At 46.3% G+C, this 17,823-nt stretch overlaps 2 protein-coding genes across 13 annotated transcripts in view; one reads left to right on the top strand and one right to left on the bottom strand.

The window, feature by feature from the left end:
* Nucleotides 1-11,689, top strand: part of GPM6B (glycoprotein M6B) — a 152,504-nt gene extending 140,815 nt beyond the window's left edge. For 3 of the 5 annotated variants that reach the window (XM_057537930.1, XM_007182036.2, XM_007182038.2), the window contains 6 exons: nucleotides 18-204; nucleotides 1,807-1,963; nucleotides 4,551-4,722; nucleotides 6,689-6,762; nucleotides 7,599-7,664; nucleotides 10,484-11,689. In XM_057537930.1, coding sequence (XP_057393913.1) covers nucleotides 18-204; nucleotides 1,807-1,963; nucleotides 4,551-4,722; nucleotides 6,689-6,762; nucleotides 7,599-7,664; nucleotides 10,484-10,633 — 806 coding nt within the window. In that variant the 3' untranslated portion in view covers nucleotides 10,634-11,689. Of the gene's footprint in view, nucleotides 1-17; nucleotides 205-1,806; nucleotides 1,964-4,550; nucleotides 4,723-6,688; nucleotides 6,763-7,598; nucleotides 7,665-8,875; nucleotides 10,051-10,483 lie in introns of those variants that run through there. The other 2 variants (XM_007182037.2, XM_007182039.2) reach the window with 1 other exon arrangement.
* OFD1 (OFD1 centriole and centriolar satellite protein) overlaps nucleotides 1-17,823 on the bottom strand; it is a 98,895-nt gene that overhangs the window by 10,412 nt on the left and 70,660 nt on the right. For 3 of the 8 annotated variants that reach the window (XR_009006619.1, XR_009006625.1, XR_009006624.1), the window contains exons 23-30: nucleotides 14,490-14,619; nucleotides 13,946-14,018; nucleotides 9,276-9,390; nucleotides 7,360-7,842; nucleotides 5,965-6,126; nucleotides 1,643-5,371; nucleotides 1,048-1,270; nucleotides 147-285 (exon numbers count right to left, since the gene is read on the bottom strand). Coding sequence is in view for 1 of the 8 variants with exons in the window: in XM_057537926.1 (XP_057393909.1) it covers nucleotides 14,571-14,619 (49 nt within the window). In the remaining 7 variants the exon portion in view is untranslated. Of the gene's footprint in view, nucleotides 1-146; nucleotides 286-1,047; nucleotides 1,271-1,642; nucleotides 5,372-5,964; nucleotides 6,127-7,359; nucleotides 7,843-9,275; nucleotides 9,391-13,945; nucleotides 14,019-14,223; nucleotides 14,620-17,823 lie in introns of those variants that run through there. The other 5 variants (XR_009006620.1, XR_009006621.1, XR_009006622.1 and 2 more) reach the window with 5 other exon arrangements.

The raw sequence follows: 17,823 nt of genomic DNA, 5'->3' as shown, positions 1-17,823 counted from the left end.
CTCTCCCCTGGGTCCAGGCTGCTTCGAATGCTGCATCAAGTGTCTGGGCGGAGTCCCCTACGCCTCCCTGGTGGCCACCATCCTCTGCTTCTCCGGCGTCGCCTTGTTCTGCGGCTGTGGGCACGTGGCTCTCGCGGGCACCGTGGCGATCCTCGAGCAACACTTCTCCACCAACACCAGTGACCACGCCCTGCTGAGCGAGGTGTAAGTACCTGCTTCCTTGGAAGATGTATTGAAAGTGCCACCACCCCAGGCAGGTTCACAGGAAGACTGCAGTGTGCTCACCTGGGAGAAAACGGATGCTTTTCATTCACGCTCCCTGGAGGCAGATAGGAAGAGGTCCGGGAGAGAAGGAAAAAGGGCGGGCCAGGAGTGCGGTGGGTGTTTGGGACCTGGGGGTGGGATCGCACCAGGGGGCACACATAGGGCCCTCTGCACCCAGTGGCCGAGGGGCACGGTGGCAATACTGCCAGTCCTCCCACCAGGAGAGTTATGGTGGTTCCCAAGTAGCGGTCGCCCTCTAGTGTTGTCACAGAAAACGGCCCAACTCTAAGTCTACAGGAACCGGACTTGGACACTCATTCTTCAAGCAGAAGAAAACTCCCCGGGTGTCCTCCAGCTCAGAAGAGGGGGCGTTTTAGGGGTTCAGCCTCAGCCTTCCCGCTCTGGAATCATTCTCAGTGGGGTCGCAACAACTCCCACGCATGGATTCTCTAACCGTGCATGCTCGGCAGCAATGAATTTAGTTCCTTCGTCTATTTTCCCCTTGCCCTTCAGTGTTTTCTTTTTCCTTCCCTGACTACCAGGGTTTGACAGTCTTTAGGTATCCTGTGACTGGAAGAAACTTTTGAAAAAGGCACGAGTGAATTCTTATGGAACAATGATGGGATCCTGTGGGAAGAGTCCTTAGGGAACTTTATTCTTTATCTGTTCGGGAAATGATTCCAGAGCAATGAGCAGCAGTGGGGGAGGCTACGAGGAGGAGGAAGCAGGACAGTGGGCTCGCTGAGTGCCAAACGTGTACAAAAAAGACCCAGAAATACTCACCATGACTGAGCCTGGGGAAGGTGTGTTAGTTTAATTAGCTGGTGATCTTGAGGAGTGGCTCTCAAACTTCCAGCAGTCTTTTAAAAACATCCCCATGTCCATGTCTCACCCCAGGCTAATTAAGTCATGACCTCTGGGGAGAGGATGCAGTTAGCTGGTGTCTGTAAAGCTCACCAGGTGGTTCCAGTGGGCGGCCAAAGGTTGTCAGCTGCATCGCTGTTGGCTTTCATAGGACAAAGTTAGATGTGAATTAACTTTTTGTATCTTAACTTTTTGTATCTACTTGATATATTATCACTTGGGTAATGAGAAAGCGTTTGCCCACGTTACCCCCTAAAGCAGCCCTCGGTGCTTACTTAGGGGTTTGATCAGAATAACATTAAGCACTAGGCCTGGTTGGGAGGCACTTTGACGTGGTGGAAGGAACATGTCGTCCACTGGACCAGCGTTTAAATGCTGGCTGTGTGTGTATCCTTGGACGAGTGACTTTAACTCGTCAATGTCTGCATTTATAAGTAATCTCATAAGTATTAAAAGATTCCAACTGGGCCCCTGTGCAAAGGAAACTTCTCCCTTGTCTGGGAAGGTTGCTCACCTTGGAAGAAAGGCTCAGCTTGTGGTGGGCTGGGCACGGATGCCTGCCTGCAACGCCCCATGAGCCCACCGAAGCCATCAGCAGGGCAAGTGATGTCACCCTCACGGCCCCCCTCCAGAGGCCAAAAACGTCTGTTAACCACTTGGACCTTCTTCTTTTCCTAGAATACAACTGATGCAGTATGTCATCTATGGAATTGCGTCCTTTTTCTTCTTGTACGGGATCATTCTGTTGGCAGAAGGCTTCTACACCACGAGCGCAGTGAAAGAGCTGCACGGGGAGTTTAAAACAACCGCCTGCGGCCGGTGCATCAGTGGGATGGTGAGTACGAATCTCTGATGACTGCTACCCAGCCAGAGCCACACCTCCGTGTGTTTCTTTGTTTGGTAAAAGCTAACTGAGAGTACGTGCGGAGTCCATGACACAAGGAGCGTTCGTTCCAACCTAGAGTCAGGAATATGAAAAAACCCTCAACATGTTGAGGAGACATTAAAATCTATGGCTGGTAGGATGAAATCAAGCATTTCTCTTATCAACGTCCAGATAACAAGGGTATTGAAGATTTTTCAAATATAAAGTCCCCACTCTGAAAGGAGATAGTTTCCCTATCGTCTCACCGCTCTCCTTCATTTATCTTTGAATATGGATTGTGGCCACGCAGACTCGCCCATACTAGGATGAATGGTCACAGTCCCTCTGGCAGTGGTGACCAAGCATGTTTCCTACTAATGAGCACCTCGCTGGGGACTGTCCTCCAGAAGTTTAGAGCCTAAAGAGGGGGGTTAAGCAGGCTCCAGAGCCGGCCCGCCACCTCTTTTTATCCACCTATGAGCTGGGGAAAAAAACCAAAGGAATATAATACCTTAGGACACACGCAATTCCCCGCAATTCCAGGTTTGATGTCCATAATAGAGTTTCTGGCAGCCAGCCACACCCCTTCGTTGACACGGCGGCTGCGGTCACGCTGTAACAGCAGCGCTGAGGAGTGTCTGTGACCGCACGTGGCCTGCGGAGCCTGACCCGTCCCCTCTCCGGCCTTTTGCGGGCAACGTTTGCTGACCTCTGGCCTAGAGGAGGACAGAGCTTAAAAGGGGCTCATTAAGAGGCAGGGTTAGAAAGTGCCGTTTCACAGAAGGAAAGTCAGGGCTGGAGGGAGAGGTGGGAAAGGGGCGCTTATGGAGTTTGATTTGGGGGCGCGTTGAAGTGGAGCTCGTAAGCGCCTGGGCCGAGCAGGGGGCTGGCGTTTGAGCAAGTGGTCAGATGTGACGAAAACAGTTGGGGAGTTGAGGGAGACGCGCTCACACGGAGGCGGAACGCCCAGGCTGGCTGAGGAAGGCACGGAAGGAGGAGGAGGAGGAGGAGGAGGAGGAGGAGGAGAGGCACCCTCGCTGCGGGGCCGCGGCTCCCGGGGGGCACCGACCGAGCTCTCTGCTGTCACGAGGTACGGACGCAGAGCCTGTCTTAAAAGACACGGAGCGCCCAGTGTTCCTAAAAGTCCTCCTTAAGGGAGGCACAGAGAGTGTGTAGTTAACGTCTTTGTGCCCGGATGGGAGCCCGGGTATGAAGGGGCCGGGACGCGTGCGCATTGAGGTTAAGGCTGGCCGCGTCCCTGGCAGCTGCTCCTGGCAGGCCCGAGGCCCGCTGCTGCCGGGCGCCGCCCCTGCTGCTTCTCTGTCCGGCCCTCAGGTCCCGCGAGCGGCAGCAGAGCTGTGTGCCCAGGGCCGGGGGGCCCAGGGAGGGCGGCGGGCAGAATCACCGGGGCCCCGCGGCTCCCGGCGTGGAGGAGGAGGACCCAGCCTGAGCAGAGCAGCCCGGAGAAGAGGGGCCGCGGCCTGGCTGGCAGGGGAGGCTAGAGCCCAGAGGAGCGAAAGGATGCTGCTGGGAGAGCAGACCGGGGCCAGAGCAGGAGAGGCCTCGGCTGCCGCGCTGGGCATGAAAGCCAAAGACAGGCGGGCTGTGACAGGACCGTGCACAGGGCAGAGCGAGGGAGGAGAGGTGAGCAAGAGGGGATCGATCGCGAGACTCGTGGTGGGTGAGAGCGGAGAAGGGGGGACAGAGGCGAAGCCCGCGGGCGAGGCGGGCTCCGGGGTTTGCTGTTCGGGGGTTGAGGGGGCGAGCCGAGGAGGCTGCACGGCGTTGGGGTGCCGGGTGGGTGCGCGTTCTGAAAATATCAGACCCACGGCATTTTTGAAACAGCCTTTTCAAAGCTCTCTGAAAAGCGCTAGTCCAAGCAGGCCAGGAAGAAAGGAAAGCAATTCGATCCTGTTCCTGGTGAAATCGCCCACGGCAGCACGTGGGCCAGCACGATGCGCAGCCCCTTCCCGCGGCCACGGCTGCTGTGGATCTTAAAGCTGAGAAACACAACAGAACAAAACTAGAGGGAAATGAGCATTGTATCGGGTCCGCTGTGCACTAAGCTTGTGTTCACGGCTAGTGTAAACGTAGTAAAGGTGCAAGCATCTAATGCTTTTTAGTAATTTCACAGGCTCATGAAACTAGCCAAGTTCCTTTGGAGAAAGGGCTTCCTGTAGCAATGGCTGTTCTCCGGCCCATCTCTTACGTAAAAGAAAGGGAATTTGGGAAGCTGGTACGGAGTTATACAATTCAGTGGCCTGTGAAAGCCTCCGGCCACTGTCCCCTGGTAAGCGCAGCACTGGTGTTTAGGAGGAGGCCCTGTCACCAACTAGCTCTGTGACCTTGGACGAGGGAGATCCTCTCGTGGCCACTCATGTCCTTGCTAAAAGAGGGACCCGCAAAGTTCCAAGACTTCCTTCGTCACTGCTGTGGTCCAGGTGGTGCTCTGACCGCGTCCCACAGGTTCGGTATCGGCTGGGAAACGCGTCATCATGCCTCCCGGGGGAGGTGCTTTGCCCTGGTCGGTGACGATTCTTTCTCCTTTTCGGCCTAGTTCGTCTTCCTCACCTATGTGCTGGGAGTGGCCTGGCTGGGCGTGTTTGGTTTCTCTGCGGTGCCCGTGTTTATGTTCTACAACATATGGTCAACCTGTGAAGTCATCAAGTCCCCCCAGACCAACGGGACAGCCGGGGTGGAGCAGATCTGCGTGGACATCCGGCAGTACGGTACTTCCTTTTCATCTCCTCGATTCACTGGTATCCTCTTGTGCGTGTGTCTGGGCCTTAATTATTACATGGGCGTCTAAGCATCCAGCTGGGTTTCATCCATTCTATTGGAAGAGTTTATTATACTCTTTCCCTCAGTGTGCTCCATTTTCTGGATGGAAACATCAGTTAGGCGCTTAGTTCCTAAAAAGGGCCATTCACAAAACTCTTACATCTGCTAGTTCAGTATACAGTAAAAGAAACTTTTTATAATGCAGTTCAATCAAAAAAGATGTGTGGATATCCACTCTAAAAAGAGTATATATTTTTTCTTCAACTTCTTTTCGGTTTTGTACCATCCAATTTTCCATCCAGAATATGGCATGCACTGTATAATCCAGCTACTCTGCACATTCACCTCTTTAAATCAGGTCTTTTTTAAATGACCATCTTGCTTTAGTATAGAAAAACAAAACATAAAATCCAGGTCTGTTTTAAAAAGTCATCAGAAGGTGGTACTCTATCAAAGCCAGCTGTTGGAAAAAAACCTGTTCACACATATATTCTAATGAGTGGGATCCTTACCCTCGGCAGCTAAGGTCGGTTCGTTTTGACAGGCCACAGAAGGGGCCAGGGCGCCTCCTGTCCAGCACTGTAGACCCGACTTCCCCTGTTGAGGGAGAGAAGGCAGTTTCAGTAAGTGCTTCTGGCCAGGATGGTAGGAAATCCTGTTCTTGGCAGAAACAACTCGGAGGAAAAGAAGAGTTTTCATTAGACTTGAGGAGGAAATCATTGTTCTTTCAGAGCTTTTCTGGAAGCGCTTTTTTGCTGCTTATTGTGCCTATCGTCGATCTGGCTTCTCCTCAGCATCTTACCTCGAACCGTAATATGAAACTCACCTAAAATTGCCCATGGGACTAATCTCTTCTGATAGAGCCAAAGGCTCACCCACACTGTTCTTTAGGATGGATTGAAAACAGAGACTAAAGTTGATTTCTAAACTATTTGTAAGTGAATATCTAGATGCATGTATCATTTTCCCTCTTCTTAAATATTCTCTACAAATGTCTGGTCATCAGTAATCATTTTCTAAAACTTCCTGTATTTGAAACCAGTGGTTTTGTTTCCCATTCCTCTGAAGCAAAAAGACTTACCGTTGGTCCATAGCAAAGATGGAAAGAATAAGGAGTCTATTTTTAAAATCCTCCTTCCTTACCTCCTGGGAGGAGGAGAACTTGACCCATGTCATATTTAAGCACACACCTAGGCATTCACGGCAGAACGAGCAGCCGCCGAACGGACGAGGTGCCTGCAGAGGTGAGCTGGGTACAGTGAGAGACACCACGGGCCGCGCTCTCTGTGCGGAAGGACAGCGGTTTTCCAAGTTTCCACTTGGAGCTTCAGTCCAGAAGCATTTCCGAGATGCTTGTAAAACACAACAAAAATGAACAGAAAAAGCAAAGACATTGATACAACATGGAAACCCAAACTCTAGAACATAACTACTCTGTCGAATTGCCGTGAACCTGTCTGAGCACAGCCTGCCCGTTTCAGGACGGATCTTGGGGCGGACCACCGACATAGAATAGGGCTTGAGGGGTAAGGCCGCAGACCATGAAATGCAGGGGGAGATGTGTGTGTTTGGCTTCAGGAGGAGGAAATGCCTGTGAGGGGGGGGTTGTCCTGCAGCTGTTGAACTAGAGCTCAGGACTATCAGCTCAACTAACCACAGCAGAATTCGCAGGGAAAAAAGTTGAGTTGTCTAATTCCCTTATGGACTAGTTAGCTGACTTTGCTCTTGCCCTGTTGTCCAAATAGGGCTTTTTATTCCCAAGAGCTTGTTCTAGAGGGAGCAGGTACATCGGTTGTGGAAGAACGTGGCCGGTCATTGTGTTGTAACTGCCACTGAAAGAGGTGGGGCCCGCTGAGAGCAGGGGCGCTGGCCTCGGTACTAATCCCTAAGCTTCTGGTGGGATTCGCTTCCCAGGTATCATCCCTTGGAATGCCTTCCCAGGAAGAATGTGTGGCTCGGCCCTGGAGAACATCTGCAACACCAGTGAGGTAAGCCCCGCCCCTTGCACTGGCTCCTACATGACCGCGGGGCAGCAGAGGCTGAGCGCAGGGCTTCTCCTAGGGACAGAGAGCGGGCGCTCTGCCTCCATTCTTGACCTAGAACGTGGCCCTGGCCCAGCCCGCTGAGCGAGGAGCCTGCGCCAGCAGAGCGCTTTCTCCTTCTCTCTCGGCAGTAATTCGAGAGTGACCCCAGCCCCGCAGATCTGAGCATACATGCAGACTCTTCTCTCTCACCTTCAGATAGCTTTTCAAAGAAGGACACCTGTCACAGCACCAAGGCAAACTGTCATAGAGAAGATGGCCCTGAATCTGTATACAAGCAAATTTTTTATACATTGGCACTTGGGCTCACGTTTCCAGACGGAGTTGCTGCTATTTCTTGTTCATCCGTAATTGGCAATAAATCCTGACACACTATGGTTTAAAATCTCTGCCCTAGAATAGTCTTTAGGCAGTGGTTTAGAGCTGTTTGTTTGTTTATAAAAGCCAATTCTCCAATGCACGTGCGGAAGCTTGCATATTCAAGAGAATCCTGACGTGCTTTTTGGAAGCCGCGAGCGACCGAGATCAGCAGGGCCCGCCTACCTGGCTGCTCGGCGTGTCTCTCGAGGATCGGGCTGCAGGCGCGCTGGAGCAGTGTCCTATCCTGACGCCGGGCCCAGCCCCCAGCTACTCCGATGTAACTGGTCTGGGGTCCAGCCTGGGCCGCAGGCGATTCCAGCAGGTGCCCAGCCCTAGAGGAGCAAGAGGGAGCCGCGCCCGGACCGGTGGAGGCCATTTCCTTCCACATCAAATGCTAACGTTGGTGCCCTGCTCTTTCCTAGTTCTACATGTCCTACCACCTGTTCATCGTGGCCTGTGCCGGAGCTGGCGCCACCGTCATTGCCTTGGTGAGTACAGGCCCCCCCCTTCCCTGCCGTCACTATAGTAACAGATTTGCCTTCCAGCCAACAAGCCTGGGACTCGACCTTGGTTCAGTTTCCCCTGTGTAAACTTACCCCATGTCTAGATTGCAGGAAGTACGAGGTGGTGGTCTTGGCATCCATGGTAGGTGATGCAATTTGGATTCTGTGGAAAGAATCAGTTTGCTTCTGTTTAAAGACAGCTTATTGAGTGTATATGGCCGATTCATGAACAGCACTGAAACGCAAACCTGAATGAAGTTTTAACACACGTGTTTTCTCCGTAAGGCCCCTCGCAGCCTTCCTGCACTTAGGGACACTAGACAGCCCTTCAGCACGCCGGTGAGGGAACGTGTAAAGAGCGAAGTCCCAGAAATGCAAACTACGTGGCACCAAATAGACTCTGAAAAGGACGCTTGTTTACAGCCCGAGAGTTGCCACAAGAAGGCAGAGTGTTGCCTTGGTTGCCTCCGCTTCCACCCCCCCCCCCCCCCCCCCCCCCCCCCCGCTCTGCATGTCCGAATGGGCGTGGCACTGCCATGAGTGAGCGCTGACCTGGGAGTTAGAGAAGTTTTAGCACGAAGGCAAATTCACACATAGGGAGGCTGCAACCACACAGGTGTATGTTTGGGGGGGTGTGTGTGTATAACACTTGGGAGGGCTGGGCTTGTGGGGTCGAGAAATCTAAGACTCGTAGGGAGGAGGGGAAATCTCACGTGCTCGGAAATGAGTCCTTCCCAGGTTTTCCAACCTTGACGTCATCCCTTCCCATTCCAGCCCGGGAAAGAACCCCCCGCTCCATCGCAGGGGTGGGGGTGACCTGTGCTCTTCGCTGAGCAACAGGCAGGCAGAGCTGCTGAGTGGGCAGTGTGGGAAAGAACGAGGGGAAACAGGGCTCTTACCCTCATCTTTCTCACGCTGCTCACCCAGCTCTCTCTGTTAAGTTATTTTTTAAATACATCCAGTCTTTAAACATACTGAGGGGAGAGCAGAGGACTGACTTATATGTGAAATGCCAATTATGAACTTTTGTGTGTGCCAGCTATGAAAAGTCTTCTCTTGCGATTATAAAGGGGAAAAAAGAAACACTCCGGAGGCTCTGAGCTGGCGCTCATCCCACCCGAGTTTAGAAGCGTCAGGGCGCCGGCCCTCATTGCCTGTATCTTACTGTCCTGTTCTGTTCTGTTCTCTTCCACCAGCTGATCTACATGATGGCTACTACATATAACTATGCGGTTTTGAAGTTTAAGAGTCGGGAAGATTGCTGCACTAAGTTCTAAATTGCATAAGGCCAATAACGAGCTTTAGAGAGCTATATACTTGGTAGCATGACGTATCACTGACCCCCAGACTAAAGCAGAGCCTAGGTTTCTGCAGTTTTGTTAAAAGTAATTTGTAAATCGCTTTAGTCAACTCATTGTGCATGCATGGTAGATTAGTGAAATGACTTACCGTACATGAACTACAGAATAATGAGATCTGGCTATTTCCACCTTTTGGAAAGGATTCAGTTATGTACTGACATGGGTGAGCAGCCACTGAAAAACTGAACTTAGAGATAGTACTGCTCAAAGTTGAAGTATTAAAACTTCGGAATACCTGCATTTTCCGTTATTTTTGCTTGTTTGTTTGATAACCAATTTCAGTGATGAAAACAAGCGCTGAAGATGAAATGGAGGAGAACCGTTTTCATCTGGTTTGATCTTGGCAGACTCTGGAAAATATTTTACAAATAGAGTCTAAATTTGATTACAACATTATTTTAAATTTGATTACAACAGTTTCTTTATGATTACAGGGCCCACTACCAAATAAATGCCCCTCAAATAAGCCGACGAAAACTTGAAGAAAAAGGGCCCATTTGTTATGTTATCTCTAAAAAGAGGACTGATTGATATGTAGTTTTTTATTTTCACACAACACCATCATTCCTTTCAGAGCCCCCAGAATTGATTGATTGATAACCTCAAAGTGTTGGGTTTGGGTGAGTAGTAACTGATTCCTCATAGCCACTTCTCAAACTGCACGTAAGATTTTAATGGGGAGAGTAATTGTGCTTGGGTCGGAAAGTCTCAAATATGTCGAGAAGGAAATACTATAAGGAACTTGAGTTGTAGGTGTTGCAGGAAAGATGAGGAAACCGAGCGGGAAAGAAGTGTTTGCTTGCCACATCAACTGTCAAGAATGGTACTAAAGATTCTGACGTTTTGTGAAATGAAATCATGGCAGTTAGTTCCAAAGTGAAAACTGTAGTTTGACCGCCAAAAATGTGTTAACACAGAGACTGCATGCTTTGCTTATAGTTCTTCATTTTTACATGTTAAATATGTAGTTTTATATTATTTACTCAAAATAAACATTGTTCACACTTTCAGGCCTTTGGGGGAATTATTTTTATCCACAGATAGATAGATAGATAGATAGATAGGAAAGCAAGATCTTTGCACAACACTGATTCTAAAACAGCCACACAGCGTGTTTCTGAATTTCTGCCTTAACGTTCCCCTCAAAATGGTAAAAAGCACCCTGTCGTATTTCACTTTTGCCTTTTCTTAACAGTAACTTTGGCCATTTTTTCCAAGTTCATTATGTTTGTGTGTGTACTAACTTTTCCTTCAGCCTCTTAATAATATGTAAGCGTCTTAGCAGAGCATGCGCTCAGCCTCCGATGCCTCTGATAGCAGAAGGAGTATTAATACGGAATAACCGCCTCTCCCTTTTTCCAGTACAGAGCGTCTCATCTACCTCGCAGCTCGCTTTGCCTTCTCACATGCTCACTAGCCATCATGCTCACCCTTCTTTTCCAGATCCACTTCCTCATGATACTGTCTTCTAACTGGGCTTACTTAAAGGATGCAAGCAAAATGCAGGCTTACCAGGATATCAAAGCAAAGGAAGAACAGGAACTGCAAGATATCCAGTCTCGGTCAAAAGAACAACCCAATTCTTACACATAAATGTTTGCCAGAGGCTCTCGGCCGATGAATTTACAGCTCTGACAAATCATCAGACAGCTGCTCTGCAGTACAGATGTGTACCCCACCAAACAAAACTCATGTAGAAGTCCAAACAAAAACACTTCACTGTCTGTCTCAAGCTGCTGGGATGTATTTCTAGGAAAACCTTCCAGTAGGTAAATCCTTTTCTTTAGAACAGACATTGGAGGTTTTTGCATGGGAGCCATTTTAAAAGGCAACACTTTGACAAAATGAGTGTTCATCCGTTTGAAAATCTGTGGCATGTTCACAATCCTACCAAGCCAGACAGGGGTATGATGTATGCTCGCAGCCTATCTTATCTATCTTGATAGGGACCATGCCATACCAGCAGCAGGGGGTGTGACCACAGATTCACTTAGGCCATCCGTTCTCAGATCAGTGTATCTAAAATAGGAGGTAAAGTGGAATTGACGTGAAGTTCCATTTCTGACAGACCGCTGACATTTATGAAGCTGGGGCTCAAAGATAAAGTGATTCTTAGAATTGACCTTTTTTAAAAAAAAAAAAATAGCTGACCTCCCCGCCTGCAGGACATATTAATTTCCTGCTCCAATCAGAAATCTTTTTTTCCCAAGAATGTTCAAATGAGCCCATTATAATAATTCTGCTACACTGACCGTGGAAGAAGCTGGATTCCAACTGACAAACTTTCCAGAATCAATTTTATAAATCGATTTCATTTTAATACAGTGACCCAGTTGTCGTCATTCTTCTTGAGAAATGTCAGCTCTGCCTTAATCAGTATTTATTTGCTTTAAATTTCTAAGAGCTTACACCAGGCAACCCCAAATCCTTCATAGAATTTTGTTCCACAAATGTTTTTCTTAATGGAGAAGTGTTACCTTATTAAAATGACCACCACTCAAAACCGTTTTTACATGGTCTGAATAGTGAGTTTACAGTTTCATACCAACTATCTAAAACCGAATTACCAACAGACCGCAGACCTCCTACTGTTATGGACTTGAATACTGAAGTAATTTCAATTAGGGTTGGTATTTATGTCACTTTTTCTTATCTAAATCTTAGTTTCCTGGAATAATAATAAAGTTCAATGTTCAGCAAAAAACACAACCAAAACAACCCCGCAAAAACAACAACAACAACAAAACCCAACTGCTTGAGTTTTAAGCCATCTTCGAAAGAAACTTGCCTTCTAAATCATTGTGTTTCAGCACATTAAGTGACTATAGGTATCGAGTATTAGTGATGGTAAACTTTGTGTTGTTCTTTATGAGATGATACATGTAACTGTTGGGGGCATCAGCGCTTTTTAAAGGGGGCTGCATAATATAGGGTTAACTATGTATATTCTTGTTAAGAATTAACTTGTGGTTTGGCTGTTTCCTGGATCTTAAAACATATCCATGTGCAGAAATGTGTTAAAATGAAAGGAAGCATACCTTTATCAGATGCTATTAAAATTGAACATCAAGTATAACAGTTCATTTGGATTCTTTTTGCTGGTGGTGTTAATGCCTAAAAAATGCCTATTGGGATCTTAACTTTTTTTTTTTTTTCTTTTTTATTGGGAGACATTCTCTTCTGTGTAGAACAGTTGTTCCAGAATAGCTTGGTGTTTTGTTTTCCTGTTGCATGACAGACTTAAATATTCTTTCCAGCAGTGGAGGTGCTGTTTTGAGTCCAGTGTTCTAGAAGAGGCAGTGTCTAAAGCCTAATTTTACTTTTCTAATTCTGGTAGCCATTACCAGGAATTTTTGAAAGTTTTGTTTTTGTTTAAGTAGTCTAATATTTTTTATGGAAAGAGCATTAAATTTTGCTATGTATAAATTTTTGTAACCTAACAAACAGTGAATCAATATTTTCTATCAGTGCCAAGGGCTTCCCGTAGTTCTATTCAAGTGTTACAATAAATATTTGTAGATAATAGAGTCAGTACTTGTGTATGCTTATTTTAAAGATCTATTTAGGTGGCAATAGCTGTGGATGTATTAAAAGAGAAATGAAATAAAAATTAGAGCTTCATTCACTTGCCTTTTTACCATACATAAATTCTGTCCTTCTCTGTCCTCGGTATGGTGTCATTTTTAAACAGTGTGCATAATCAAGATTCCACATTTGTATGGAGATCAAGTTTCTAACTGCTACATGTTTCATTTCTGACGGAAACCGCTTTTAAAGCGAGAGCAATTGGAGAAACCACCGTAACCCACTGGGCTGTATTTTACATTCAGTGCCACTAACACTTTAGTATATAATTTTTCTGACTAGCGTCATACTTGGTTATGGGATTAACACAAAGCTTTAAGTAAGTTTGGGGAAAGTGGAAACAATGAGGAACCTTCATAAAGGTCCGTGTCCCATTGGCTGTTTTACAAACCCAAGATAGATACAGACATCTACTCAACAGCAGGGTCCTCCTGTGTACAGCACAGGGAACTAGACTCACTATTTTGTAATGAACTGTAAGGGGAAAGAGTCTGAAGAAGAGTACATATACATAGATATGTATAACTAACTAAATCAATTTGCTGTACACCTGAAACACAGCACTGTAGATCAACCGTACTTCTTCAATTAAAAAACTCTACTGAGAGAACAGCAACTATGTAGATCAAACAGCCATTCGCTAAAGCAACAGAGCTAAATTTCTTACTTTTAGTATTTCATTTTATCATCTCTTTACTTACTTACCTGTCAGCATGATTATACATTTGGACTTTTTACAGCTGACCTTTCTTAGTAACGACCGGCTTTTGTCACTATTGACAACACTGACGTTTCTAACTGAGGCGCTGCCTCCGGCTCATCGCCCTTCATTCACGCTCAGCAGGAGAACCATCAGGAGCCCAAGCAGTACGCTGTTGGTCACACTGCTTGATCCCTTCTGTTTATGGGGCATTGTGTGCAGTTATGAAGTTACAGAAGATCACATGCACTATCTTAATTACTGACAGCAATCCTGCCACTGCCACAAAATAGAGCAACCCCCAGAGGGTGAAATAGAGACTACTCATGTAAACACCAACAAGCAAAAGACTTTCAGTTCATTAAAAAGTGACGACCGAAGTTTCCACAATAGAAGTTTTGAAAAAAGTCCTTTTAGGGCTTTCTAATACTATTATAGTCCTAATGCAGGCAAACCTCAGACGCTCTGGGTTCAGTTCCAGACCACTGCAATACAGCAACTCTCACAGAGTAACATGAATTTTTTGGTTTCCCAGTGCATATAAAAGTGAGCTTTACACTATACTGTGTAGTCTGTTAGCATGTGCAGTAACATTATGTCTCAAAAAACAATATACATACCTTAATTAAAAGAGACTTCATTGCCGAAAATGCTATCCATCATCTGAGACTTCAGCGAGTGGTAATCTTTTTGCTAGTGGAGGGTTTGAAATATTGTTAGACTTACCAAAATGTGACACAAATACACAATGTGAGCAAATGCCCGTTGGAAAATTAGCACCCATAGATTTGCTCGACACAGGGTTGCCACAGACCTTCAATTTGTAAAAATCAGAGTATCTGTGACACGCAATAAAGCAAAGCACAATAAAATGAGGCCTGCCTGTATTAAGATTTAAAAGCGGCGATCCGCTTTGTTATTACTTATCTTTTCCTAAGTGGTGTCAGCTTCTGCCAGCTAGTGCTCATTTATTCTTGGGAGTTTGTGAAAAATTGCAGATTTAAGGTAAGTTTTCAAAATGCGTATTTACGGTGAGTAAAACTACAGAAAGTTTTAAGGAAAGAAAAATACAAATAGAGGTCAGTCAGGTTTGGCGAAGAACATTCTTTGTCTAAACTGCCCCTCAATCTTCCTGTTTTGATATTTAAACTTCATTGTACCTACCTGGGGAAGACTGAACCAGACTCCGTTCAGGGGGTCTTGCAGAGGCAGGAGCAGGCAGCCTGCAGGGGAGTGGCTCACATTTCAAAAGCTGTATTCACAGGCATCCGAGATGATACAGCCATCTGCAACGCTACATAAAGAGATGACTTACTTTTCTTTAAACAGACTCTAACCTCATATGGAGCGTTAAGATGACTACTTCGGCTTACATGTGGAATCTAAAAACAAAGGGTACCAATGAACTTATTTACAAAACAGAAGTAGAGTCACAGAGATTGGTAACTGTAAGTTTGTCTTCTAAGGGGAAAGGTTGGGGGCAGGGATTAAATTAGGAGCTTGGGATTAACATATACACACTACTATACATAAAATAGGTAACTAATAAGGACCTACTGTATAGCACAGGGAACTCCACTCAATACTCTGTAATGGCCTATATGGGAAAAGAATCTAAAAGAAAAAATACCAGTGGATATATGTATATGTATAACTGATTCACTTTGCTGTATACCTGAAACTAACAACATTGTAAATCAACTATGCTCCAATAAAAATTAAAAAAAAAAAACTACTACTACTTAGAATTTAAGTTGACTGAAAAACAAAATGAAGCTACCAAACCCCAAGCTAGAAAACTGAAAGAATACAACAAATTATTTAGACAAGGGCTTTGAAAATATAAGCTGGGGAGAAAAGTGAGTAATACTGGAAAGTGTTAAAAAGTTATCTGAGAAGGGCTTCCCTGGTGGCGCAGTGGTTAAGAATCCGCCTGCCAATGCAAGGGACACGGGTTCGAGCCCTGGTCCGGGAAGATCCCACATGCCGCGGAGCAACTAAGCCCATGAGCCACAACTACTGAGCCTGCGCTCTAGAGCCCGTGAGCCACAACTACTGAAGCCCGCGCACCTAGAGCCCGTGCTCCACAACAAGAGAAGCCACCGCAATGAGAAGCCCACAGACCACAAAGAAGAGTAGCCCCTGCTCGCCACAACTAGAGAAAACCTGCCGGCAGCAACGAAGACCCAATGCAGCCAAAAATAAATACATTAAAAAAAAAAGTTATCTGAGGGTTTAGGTCTAAGACAGTGACCTAGGAGGCTGCTGAACTCCCCCTCCTCCCATGGACACACCGAATATACCACCGCACACAGAGCAAGTTTTTCTGAAAGAAAGAAAGAAAACTAGCTGAGCTACTCTTACACATCTAGCAAACAAGAAAATACCCACATCAAAACAGGCAGGAAAGGCTCAGACATACTCTCACCATAAACCCTAACTCTGGCACACCACCATACACTCAGGTGGGCACCCCCAACTCCAAAGTTCTCCCTGAAGAGCAAAGGGTTTGGACCCCACATCTAGCACCCCAGCACCCCAACTTTTAAGACTTCCACCTAAGAAACGCCCCACCCCCTGCCAAACACCTAGTTTTGGGACTTGCGTCCAAGAAACCCACAAGACTATAACAGAGTTCTTAGCCAGCTCTAGAGGACTCACCAACTCCTAGTCTTTCCCTAAAAAGGGTCTATTTGAAGGTATTAAAAGCTGTTGCCTGACAGCCAGGCTTATTTAGCACACATCTAGAGGCTGACGGCCATCCTCCCCAGAGACCAAGAAATCCACTGGATACCTCCTCCGCCTACCCCCTCTAGCCTGCTCCAAATCACCAGTATCTCCCAGGAAGGAGCTGGTACAGACATCTGTGCTCCAGCTTCAGCAGCTGCCGCCCGAGGGACAGATACCCAGATTGTCTGGCTCTGATGCCCAATAGGGCTTGCATTCACAAGTCCCACAGGACTGTAGCAAACAAAGGAACACTTCTTAACAGGCACAGGAGCACCCCCTGCAGCTATACACCCAGGCCAAGTGCACAGGGAGCAGGCAAAAACCCCTATCTCCCAGATTACGCCAGGAAAGGGCCTAACTACACACTTCCCCAGCTGCCATCTGAGGGTTCAGCTTCCAATCAACCTGCATCTAGGTGCTGACTGTGATCCTCCCCATTGGGACACTGACCGGTCTTAACACACCCTCAACTACCAAGAAGCACCAAGAACCAAGAAGGCAGCTTGGATTGTTACAAAGGTTTGAGATGCAACCAAAAGCTTGGGCTGGGCTGATCAATAAAGTTCATCTCCTGCATGAGACCACGCTGTCAAGCCTGGGAGAGGTGGCTGTTTTATCTAATGCACAGACAGTCAAGGAAAATGAAGAAACAATGGACTATATTCCAAACAAAAGATCAAGATAAAACTCCAGAAATAGACCTTAATGAAATGGAAATAAGTGACTTACCTGAGAGTTCCAAGTAACAGTCATACAGATGCTCACCGAGGTCGGGAGAACAATGCATGAACAAAGTGAGAATTTCAACAAATACCTAAAAGCACCAAACACGTCACACAGCTGAAGAATACAATTACTGAAAAATTCAACAGAGGGCTTCAACGGCAGACTAGATTAAACCAAAGGATAAGCAAACTTGGAGACAGGTCACTGGCATTTATCCAGTCAGAGGAGCAAATAGAGAAAAGAATGAAAAAGAATGAAGATAACTTAAGGGACTTACAGGACACCATCAAGTGAGCCAATCATACACATTATAGAGGTCAATGATGGAGATGAGAGAGGGGCAGGAAGTTTATTGTAAGAAATAATGGCTGAAAACTTCCCTAACATGGGGAAAGAAACATCCAGATCCGCAAAGTCCAGAGAGTTCAAAAAAAGATGAATCCAAAGAGACACACACAGAGACACATTAATTTTGAATTGTCAAAAGCTAAAGACAAGAATCTGAAAAACAGCAAGAGAAGAACAACTTGTTACGTGTAAGGGAATACTCATAAGACTATCAGCAGCAACTGTGCAGGCCAGAAGAGAATGCAATGACATATTCAAACTGCTCAAAGAGAAAAACTTCCAATCAAGGATACTATACCCAGCAAAGCTGTGCTTCACAACTGAAAGAGAGTTTTCCAGACAAGCAAAGGCTGAAGGGAGTTCATCACCACCAGAGCAGAGCAGTCTTACAAGAAATGTTAAAGGAAGTTCTTCAAGCTAAAATGAAAAGATGCTAATTAGTGATGGGAAAACATATCAAAGTATTGATATAAAACTCACTGGTAAAGGTAAATATATAGTTAAATTCAAAATACTCTGATGTTGTCATAGTGGTGGGTAAATCACTTGTAACTCTAGCATTAAGGTTAAAAGACAAAAGGGTTGAAAATAACTATATAATAATTTGTTAATGGATACATGATGTAAGAAAGATATAAATTCTGACATCAAAAACAAACTGGAGGGAGTGGATAAATGGAGAGCTTTTGTATAT

The sequence above is a fragment of the Balaenoptera acutorostrata genome, chromosome X (assembly GCF_949987535.1).
Source record: "Balaenoptera acutorostrata chromosome X, mBalAcu1.1, whole genome shotgun sequence".
Classification (NCBI taxonomy): Eukaryota; Metazoa; Chordata; class Mammalia; order Artiodactyla; family Balaenopteridae; genus Balaenoptera; species Balaenoptera acutorostrata.
Note: the sequence above shows the minus strand (reverse complement) of the source record. Positions and strands in the feature narration are given on the sequence as shown.